General features: G+C 37.3%; 1 protein-coding gene across 16 annotated transcripts in view; it reads left to right on the top strand.

Moving 5' to 3' along the window:
- The window catches only part of SUN1 (Sad1 and UNC84 domain containing 1), a 35974-nt gene extending 25871 nt beyond the window's left edge, over positions 1 to 10103 (top strand). For 15 of the 16 annotated variants that reach the window (XM_069810197.1, XM_069810198.1, XM_069810195.1 and 12 more), the window contains 12 exons: positions 91 to 145; positions 1178 to 1318; positions 1470 to 1694; positions 2201 to 2287; positions 2663 to 2706; positions 3752 to 3887; positions 4792 to 5046; positions 5582 to 5666; positions 6185 to 6300; positions 6786 to 6953; positions 7798 to 7890; positions 8330 to 10103. In XM_069810197.1, coding sequence (XP_069666298.1) covers positions 91 to 145; positions 1178 to 1318; positions 1470 to 1694; positions 2201 to 2287; positions 2663 to 2706; positions 3752 to 3887; positions 4792 to 5046; positions 5582 to 5666; positions 6185 to 6300; positions 6786 to 6953; positions 7798 to 7890; positions 8330 to 8443 — 1519 coding nt within the window. In that variant the 3' untranslated portion in view covers positions 8444 to 10103. The other variant, XM_069810210.1, reaches the window with a different exon arrangement.
- The last annotated feature ends 578 nt before the right edge of the window (positions 10104 to 10681 follow it).

The raw sequence follows: 10681 nt of genomic DNA on the forward strand, positions 1-10681 counted from the left end.
AATTGTTTTGTGAGCAAATTATTTACCCAGTTATAAAACAATAAAATGATAAATGTATTATTTCTTGTAAACTTTCCTCTCTCTCTCTAGATGCCTTCCAAAGATCTACAAGCTGTTACTGTTTCTTATCCCACTCCTGTTTCTACTAGGTATGTTATAATACAAATCGGTGTTTTAATTTCATAGAGCTCTTTGTCTAAAGAGAGTTGGTGAGTAAGTAAATGCACTGAAGTCCTTTTTTTTTTTTTTAACCTCCCTTCATAGGAATAGTAATGAGGTCATAAAGAGTAGGCTGCATACTGATTGCTTTGATTGTTGTCAATATTCATAAAAGTGTTGTTAAGTTCTTTTACCAACTCATCCTAAGTCTTTCCTTTGCTCTAGACCATGCTTCAGTTGCTTAAAATACTGCTCTTTAGACTGGTTAGTTGACAATATTCCAGGCCAGCTGTCTACTTTGAAATAAACATATTCAGTTTAAAACATTCAGCGAAAGTGCTGGGCCATTTCTGAAAAGCAGTTTCATGTCTTTATGTCCTAAAAAACTTGTAGCTACTTTGGGGAGAAGATGAAGCTTCTCAGAAGCTTCTCAGAAACTTAGTGCAGATTCAAAATCCTCTGTACTAGGAAGAATAAGAAAGGAAGAAGTTACCCTGTGTGCAAAATGCTGCTACTTCTCACTTAAGATATTGCAAAAATAAGTGTAATCTTTGTGAAATGCTAGATTGTTTTCATGGAAGCCTAGGTTTCCTCCAACTTTTATTAGATATTATGCAACGTGGTATGTAGTAAGTAGGGTATAAGGCAAGATATTTTCCATTGAGACAAAAAGCAGTATTTCCATCTGCTTTCAGTAAGCATGGCCTGTCTTAATCAGTAAATGAGATCTGTGTGCCAGGGAAGCAGTAGTATGTGATTAAAGATATACAAAGTTGTCTGCCGTACAACTGCGTGAGTGGTACTGATGATAGATCTTCTTTAATATTCTGGAGTGCTTGACTTAACAATTTGAAAGCTGGCTCATGCTGATTTTTTTTAGACTGGAGTAGTGTCCACTGTGAAGGCTACTTCGCAAACTTAAGGTAGCTTTTGTCCTTAAGTAGGAAGACAAATTGTAGATATAAGCAGTCTTAAGGGAGAATTCTCTTGAGCACCATTTTTGCTTTTTGTTTCTGACCTAGGTATATGGTTCTGGGGGTTTGATGGCTTCATTTCATCGTTGAACTGGACAAGAATTGATAGAATACAGAGAATAGATGACTCTATTCATGTTCCTGAACCACAGGATGACTTTTTTCACTCTGTGCACCCCCCAAAGGTAAGGGACAACAGTCTAGGGAAGAACTTCTGTATCTTTTTAAGACTTCTTACCTCCCATGTCTTCAATATTTTGCAATAACTATTTGACACACAAGGGTAATGTAAATAAATGTCTTGATTTTTATATATTTAAAATCTTTATGCCTTAGGATACCATAAATACCTTTGATTCTGGTCGTATAACTGAGCTGGAAAAGCAAATGGCCTTCGTGTCTGACAGATGCCATCACCATGATGAAGAATATAGCAAAGTAATGCTCCTACTCCATAATCTTCAAGATCAGGTTACCCAGATGAGTGACAAAAGTGAAACATTGAAACTAATAAAAAATGTGATCGGTCAACATCTTAAAGATATGAAGCTGGAGGAAAAGGTAAGACAGTCAGTTATTGATGCTTTCTGATCCTGATCAAAGTATTCTGTTTTAATAATGCAGATTATTAGCGATTGGACTTTAGCATTCTTTTTCTGTTAGAGAATTAACTGATAGGTAGTAAATGCTAGGGAGTAGTCATTAGCATTTGTGCCTCCTTTGTTATTGCTGACAGAATTAATTCCAGACAGTTGGTCTAAAGTAGAGTCTTACATGGCTGAAAAGCAGCTGGATTTATCCTGTTTTCTTACAGAGAAAGAAGACTATAGGAAGGACTAGTGACAAAGAAAGGGTTTTGTGGTAAACTTCCCTGTATATAACCCCTACTACTGCTGAATCAGGCCTTTACATTTATTACAGATTCTATAATTTCTCACACTACATGCAGGAGAAATCACTTAAGCACTTACAGAATGAAATAAAAATTATGCTTTGTAGAAAATATCAATTATGCTATTTGTACTCCAAAAGAAAATACACCACCTCTTTCTTCCCTGTTTTCTAAGACTGACTTCCTGGCTTTACATCAAGAACATGAGTTGCGCATCCTGACACTGGAAGACCTTCTTGGAAAACTCTCTGCTGAATCTAAGGTATTGGAAGTTAGCTTTGCTAACTCGCTCTAATTGTAACCTGTTGATAAAAAAGACTTTAAGTTTTTTGTTGGCCATCCCAAACCCCAATTTGCTTTACTCTAGCTATTACAGTTCTTTAAATCTCAAAAACTTGTTTGTGTTTTTACTCCCCCTTCTTGGAGGGGGTTTCAGTCCAAAGATTAAAAATTATTCACTTGACCAGCGAGGCAGGTTCTATTTGGAATAAAATCTTACTATAGAGGCATAAATGTGTGTGGGGAACAGAGTCCTGTATAGTAGATGGTGCTAAAATCTCTCATTTTCTTTTAACATTCATTATCTTCTTTCTGTCACTTGTGTTTCTTTGTTAAAACTAAATTTTGTATTTTTTAGGACATCCAGAAGGAGCTTGACATAGCGAAAGCAAAAACAGTGAGGTATAAGCACTTTTCAAATATTTTGCTTTTTCAATCCTGATGCTAATCAATGGTGATATACATGTTCTTCTTTGAAATACGACAGTCATTTTTCTTTGTGTCAGTTAACTGAGCTTAAGAGTTTGTATTGTCAGCAGGAGTACTTCTGTCTACAGCAGACTTTAACTGTGATGCTGAACATCAGCACAAGGCCCACTTCCAGTGTGTGAGCAGTCCTACAACTACATTTTTTACTAGAGAAAGCTGTTTATATAGAGGAGGAGAATGAGTGACTTCTCATTGTCTTATAAATGCATTAGAATATTTCCTCAAATTGCTCAGTGAAGTATACAGTAACTGCTTTTGATAGGCTTTATATTTAAATTCTTGAATTGTATCAATTCTAACCTTTGTCTCTGTTTTTGGTTTGCCAGCTATGCTACTTTCCACTCATGTACTGTGTAATACCAGGATAAAAACTGCAGCACTTCATAAAGTAGTTTCCCCGTTGGGAAGAGGAAGAGAAACACTTATTTGCTGAATTGCATTTAAATTGGATCTAAATGTAAAATGGCTTTAGAATGACGGCTGATACCTTTTTCTATAACATGCACTGAACACTGATCTATATTGGTCGTATGTGACCTGCTACTTAAGCTCAACTTGACACCTGCCTCTAAAGTTACTCTGGTTTAAGCAGGGTAACCTGAAACTTGCTCTAACTAGTGGCAAACTCATGCAAATAAAGTTTGACTAGTTTGCCAGAAAGCTTAGATTCCCCAAAATCTATATATGTTTGAGTTATTAACTTGTCAGCCTGGTGATGTTCTAAAGTCATCACTGCTGGATTTGTCCACAACTTCAAAATACTTTGCTTTGAATATATTAATCCTAAGTATGCCCTAAATAACATCTTCAAGGAACTGCAAGCTCACAGCACCTATCATGGTGAATAACTGAACTAGGAAAGCACTTTGCATTAGACAAGTATGTTCTCACACTTTTGGAAATTGATGGAATGATTCAAACTACTCTTTCCTAATTATCGATTCCTTGCTTTTGTCAGAGACGACGATGAACATGGTCAACTTTTGGACAAAGTTAAAAAGCTAGAACTAGAGTTGTCTCAGATGAAATCAGAGCTGTTAACTGGGGAAAGCATGAAGACGAGTTGTGAGAAAATAGATGTCATTCATGAAAAAGTAGGTTCTGTAACTGTCCCAGTGAAACTTGGTACTACTTGATCACTAACTTTCTTGAAATGCACTGTAGTAAGTAATGTGGGGGTAGTATTCATTTGCAAGAATGGTAGTTTTCTATGTAGTGGTACTGTAAATTTTTTTCCATTAGTGCATAACACTAGACAGGAGTTCATGGCTTGTTTTTTACAATGGCAGGGCTTTTTGCATTTAACATGTGATGCAGTAGCACTTCTCTATACAACTTTGCTGTTCTTACTGATGTATTTTGCTAACCCATAGAAATGTGGAAAAGAAACTTATGTAAAAGCAAGTTAGGTTTGTTGTCTGAGAGTTGTTTTAAAAAATCATGCTTAAGTTCTTCTGAAGCCTTTTATAAGGTCTGACTAGAATGTAGCCAACAAAATACAACAGTAAGTATTGATATGGGATTATCAACTTTGACTAAAACACCATCTTGTGATAACACTCAAATATGATCTAGCTATTTTATATGGAATCAAAGCACACCATAAGTAAGTGATCAAGAGGCTTGCTTAACTAGGCCTAACAAGTACACTGCTCCCCTTAGAGTTGCTATGGTGCCTTCTTTGAACTGTTGCAGTCAACTTTTTTATTCTGAAGTGTTAGTCAGACCACTGATGTAAACTGCATAGTTTGCTAGGGCTTTGCTAGGTGTGTCTTGTTCACCAGACTGATGAAACGTCTAGATTTCCCATGTGTTCTTCTGCACACCTGACTAGTCTGTTATTCCAGTGTAAGTCAATGTAGTTAAAGCACATGTGAAAGCTAGACTTCTGTGTAGTATTGAACGCATGTATAGATTTCACATGTTCCTGTTATAGATAGTATTAATGGTTTATAAAGACTAATAATTTCTATCATAATTGTTAATGGCTTTTACTAGGTAGATGCCCAGGTCAAAGAATCTGTGAAGCTAATGCTTTTTGGTGATCGACAAGAAGACTTTCCCGAATCACTTCTCCAATGGCTGACATCCAATTTTGTGAGCAAAAGCGATCTGCAGACTTTACTGCGCGATCTAGAGTTGCAGATCCTCAAGAATATTACTCTCCATATGTCTGTTACAAACCAAAAACTAACATCTGAAGTAGTAACAAATGCTGTGACTAATGCAGGGATTTCTGGAATCACAGAAGCGGTGAGTGAGTTCAAGTTCTCAAAAGTTCAACTGAAACTATAGAGTCCTTTTATAGGCATTTTGTGGAGCATAACTGTCGATATAAATGTTAATGATTTTAAGAGATGTTGGGAACATTAATTGAAATGGGGAGAACGACAGAAAATGCTTTATCAGGTGTATGCATATAGCATTGGTTGTTGCAGGTTGTGAATGTTTCGTGTTTTTTTTCAAAGTACGCTATCTTGAAAATTGAAGAATTTGCAAGAAACAAGTATACCAAAGAAATGCAGCTCAGGGTCTTGGGAAGGTGGGGGAAAGAATGCAACTTTTGAAGAAAACACTAGTCAAGATGCAGTATGAATTTGTATTTTAAGACAGACAACCATGCATTAAAAATGGCCTCTGTCTTGACAGAGGCTTTAAAAGACTTGTGATGGAGTGCAGCATCTCAAAGAAGCTTGCAACATCACAGGTGTGTATATATCAATTGTTTTATCACTTGATATTAAAATCTTTCTCTTTCCGTTCTCCTCTCCTATATGTACATCTGTAGCAAGCACAAATTATTGTAAACAATGCACTGAAACTCTACTCTCAAGACAAGACTGGTATGGTGGATTTCGCCTTGGAATCTGGAGGTAAATAGTAGAGGAAACACCATTTTTACTATTCATGTTATTTATATTTATTCATGTTATTTACTAAAAAATCTTAAAATGAAGACTAAAGGTTAGTAGAGTATCCTTGTGTGTTGCCTGATCATCAGACTATTGCAATCTATGCCTGTTCTTTACAGAGTTATACATCAGCCTAGGTATGCATGGATAGGGATAGAATAGTTCTTCTAAGCATGTGTACAACTGGATAATAGAGAACCACAGATGTGTTTGTGTGGGGTGTACACACCACTGAACTCATCAGGGAAAAATGTGTATCTTTTAGCCCTCCTAAATGAAAAACCTTTAATATATTCTTAAAATAACATTGTACTTGATAGAAGCATTGTATCCCAGAAAATTATTAGACTTTAACAATATAGGGTTTTTATGAGGAAAATAACTGGTATATTAGTTAATCTTTGTACAAATCTCTGCCTTAAAAGTCTTCATGAAGAAATGAGTAATTATTTCTGCTAACCTGATGCATTTTTTTTGAGGTGGCAGTATTCTGAGTACTCGCTGTTCTGAAACCTACGAGACTAAAACAGCATTAATTAGCCTCTTTGGAATTCCTCTGTGGTACTTCTCTCAGTCTCCCAGAGTGGTGATTCAGGTAATTAAAGGCAGAGTAAACAAATTCAGCAATGTTATTTTGTGTTGAGTGATTTGGATTGGGGTTTTTTTTTGGATGCTGGATGTTTCGGTCTGTAATATATTGGGGGTGTGGGTACTTTGAACTATGTTCCCAAGAGTGGGATTCTTCTGGTAGTTCCTGGGCACTGCTTAAGTCCTACTCTAGCAAAATTAAGAGCCTTATAGGACGCTTGGGCAGTGTATTGGCCTTCTGTAAAGTGGGAGCACTGGGAGGGTTCCTGTTGAGAAGTAATCTCAGTGGGTTTTCAAAACACTGCTGGTAGTTCAGGTGGATATGCTGTCTTCCTGAAGAGTTCTACCAAATAGATTATATTCTGCTGCTTACTATCTAAGGCTGTCCCTATAATAATTCAGAATTCATTACAACTTCATTACAAAATGCTTGTGGCTGTTTTTTTGTTGTTGTCATGTCCCATCCTGTTCTCTCCCCTTTCTCCTGTCTAGCCGGACATGTATCCAGGAAACTGCTGGGCTTTCAAAGGATCGCAGGGGTATCTTGTAGTTAGACTTTCAATGAAGATCTATCCAACTGCCTTTACAGTGGAACACATACCAAAAACACTTTCACCAACAGGAAATATCACCAGTGCTCCTAGGAACTTTTCAGTATATGTAAGTTTGTTTCTGAAATTAAGTTGATGTTTGTATGCATAAAGAATATTTGTGTTGCATATCTTGGAAAATAATGACTTAAGGGAGGACAGCTAAGAAGAGAAACTGTTTCTGTCATTGCTCTTAAAATTGCTTATATTTTTATGAGCTTTGCGATTAAGAATAAGAAGTGTTACAACTAATTTTGGGGAGTTTCTTTTGTTTTGCTTTATATAGTAGTAAACATTTTTGAAGGGAGATGATGGTTTTTAGGTTGGTTTAGTTCTTTCATACACTTTAATTGTTCCATCCTTCCTCCACTCCTTCCCTTCCCTCCCTCCCTCCAAATTTTGGTTCTTCATGTTATCTATGATGTGTGTTAAATCTGTTTAAAATTGATTTTAACTAGCAGCACAGTTGCATAGGTGTGACTGCAGAATAGAAGACCACAGGCTACATCAGAGTATAGTTGTGATACCCGAGAACTTTGTCTAGTTCTTCTAAACGCTTAAGCAATCATCCAAGCATCTTGAATCTTGACTTCCGTCTTGTTTATAACCTTGATGTTTTCTCATTCTTCTTTGTCCTGAGCAGTTTATATGGTACACTGTGATAGTGGTTTTGCCATGGAAATTAAGGGGTTTGACCATGAAAACATATAAACATAGCACAAGTATTTGCAGTGCAGGAAACTCAAATACAGAGCTGTGCCGGAACAAGCATTAAGTTACATGGGAAATGTTCTGATCCTGGTTTGATAGACTTCTGAATGCTGTCTGTTGATAGTCAGTTATGCAGACATGCTTCTGGTTTTGGCTTGACTTCAAATTTGACAGAAGCAAAAATCTTTATCCTGTTGTTACAGGGTCTAGATGATGAATATCAAGAAGAAGGCAAGCTTCTAGGACAGTATGTCTATGACCAAGGAGGAGAACCACTGCAGATGTTTCCAGTGATGGTAAGTCTTGATGGTAAGATTTAAAGCGTCAGGAGAAAGATACTCGTGTTTTCTATGGTAGCGCACAATGAGCAGTGAAGGACAAAGGTCTCGTTCTCTGTTGGGCACTGTAGAAACTAAGGTAGAAATTATCTACCCATCTGCCTCAAAACCTATGGTCTAAATAAGTAAGAGGAAAGGTTTGTGCCATCTGGACACAAATGGTGTGAAGATGCTAAACTATATATAAAGAGTCTGCTTCATGCTTCTTCTGACTCCCTTCACAAATAATCAGTTGTAAGGCAAGGAAGGTTCTGTTCAAAGTGGCAGAAACTTCCCAAGGCATGACAGTTACTAATAAAAGTTGGTAGTTGCAGGAATCTAAGAAAGCAACTTCAGTTGCACCTGTTCCTACTAGAAACCTAACTCTGGTTTGTGTGTTTGCTTTTTCCTTCTCTAGGAGAAAAGTGAAAACGCATTCCAAATAGTAGAATTGAGAGTTTTTTCTAACTGGGGACATGCAGAATATACATGCCTTTATCGGTTCAGAGTGCATGGGAAACCTGCCGAATAATCTCCTACACTACAGCTTCGGTTGTTTTTGTTGTTGTACATTTTGTTCTCAATTTGTATATACCGGAAAGCCTAGAACACTGGATTCTTTAAAGGACGAGGATACAAGATATGTACTGCAGAGCTATTGATCCTCTGATAAAGGCAGAAGACTGTCAGCAGAACTGTATAAAAAATAATTTTTATTTGCTCTAATGCGCAGCTTGTAATTGCCAGTTAGCTTTATATTTTTGTGTCCATGCTGAGAGAAATAATGCATGCAAACTACTCTGGTTCATAAAGCCCAGTTGGCAAACAGGTGACACCTATTTTATTACAAATGAATGTATAGGTTTTTTAAAAGAATAAACCACACTTTCTGCAACTAGGAATCTGTTGTTTTTAAATCCAGGACTTAACTGCATACTTCTGTTAGTTTGGCACCATAAGCCAAAAACTGTGGTACATTTTAAAGACTGACTGTGGCAAAAGGTGTCCTTCAGTTGACCCTTGGGTTTGACCTTTTTGGTGGATCCAAAAGGGTGGCTTTGATACATGTTGAATATAATAACTATTACTGTCAGGGAAAGTTAACACAACCAAAACTAGTTTAAACACCAGCGACTGAGAATGCTTTATTGTGATTTGTGGCCATGAATTGCTCTAAAAGTCAGGGATAACTTTAACTGCAGTTATTTTAAAGGTTTTTACCATAGCAACTTGGCCAGTTTGTTCTTTAGTGTTAATTCCAACTTGACCTTGATGTACTGACTAACTGGATCGGAGCTGATAAGCCTGCTAAATTGCTTGGTAAACATTAGTATACAGCAATTAAACAATCTTAATTTGTCAAAAGTGATCTCTTTGGGAGAAGAATTCCTTAGGCTGGTTCATTGTTACACTCGGTAAATGTTGTACTGTGAGAATGCAGTATGTGGAATAAACCTTGCTACTTCACATTTACAAGAGGGACTTCTGCTCAGTACTGCTGTATTGAAATATACGGGCATTCTTTAGATTATCCCCAGAAACCTTAGTTGGGTGTGAGAAGATTAGGGTGATGTCTTGCTCTCGGAAGCAACATTTCCATGCAGAATGAGATGAAAATGCTTATTGGCCCCCTTAGGACTGCTACTTTGAAGATCTTTTTCAGAAAAGATTCCTGAAATGTACTTGTATGCAGAATTTTTTTTATCTTGCTGTTATAATGCATTTTATAGTTATACATGAACTGTTAACACATGGAACTGCTGACTGGTTTTCTGAATAGAGTTACGTATGTTGCACAACAGTCCTCGAATGTTTTTAAAAAAAAAAAAGTCTCCGTGTGAAGAACTTTTTTCACTTCAGCTAGAGACAGAACCTATGGCCTACGCAGAGGAGCTCAATTACACATGTACAGCTGTTTTCATACTATAGGTTGCATATTTAAAATTAGAATTATCCTGTGTAAATTGAAATTAGGTAGCTGGGGTGGGAATATTTTGAATAACACTAACTTATTTTTAAAAAAAGCAAGATAGGACTTTGTGCAATGTATTTTTGTAAATGCTTTTCAAGATGTCTGTTATTCTTTGCTGCCTCCAAACTGACAAGATGCTATTGAGATGTTTAAATAAAGAGTTTTAATTTTTAAAAGTGCATGTAATATTTGAAACAAGAAATAAAGCTTCTTTTCTGTATTTTTGATCACCTGCTTGAATAACTGAGGCCAGGAGGGACTCTTATCACTAGAACTGTCGTACTGCTTTCCCCCCATGGCTCATTTCCAAATATACTCAACCTCTTTCTGCCCCTGCCCTGATTCCCTCCAGAAGCGATCCTCCCTGGTAAGTGTGCGGGGGCTGAGGGCTGTTCCCGAACTCTGAAGTGCAGCTCCAGGAGCAGTCCCTGTTCGGCAGTCACGCACCTGCGCCTCGCTTTTCCTTCGGCATTTCTGTGCAGCCCTGTCTTGTGCTGTTCAGTGCACCTTGAAACTTTTGAAGAAGAAAAAAAAACCAAAACCAACTACACGTCAGTAGTTGCTGGATGATTTTCTGCTGTGTGCAATGCCCTTTGGAAGTGTTGGGGGGTTGGCCTTTGGTTTTTTTAAACCCTTTCCTCAGCCTTGCCCCTACAGCCCTACACAGCTTGGTGTTACTATCTGCCATCCACACACCCTTCCCGTTTGTTTTTTTTTTAATATCCTACGTTTTCGCCGGGCTCGCTCGATACTGAAACCAATCTGACACAGCCCCAAAACCGTTGGGCGTTTCTTTAA

This window comes from Haliaeetus albicilla, chromosome 22, assembly GCF_947461875.1.
Source record: "Haliaeetus albicilla chromosome 22, bHalAlb1.1, whole genome shotgun sequence".
Taxonomy (NCBI): Eukaryota; Metazoa; Chordata; class Aves; order Accipitriformes; family Accipitridae; genus Haliaeetus; species Haliaeetus albicilla.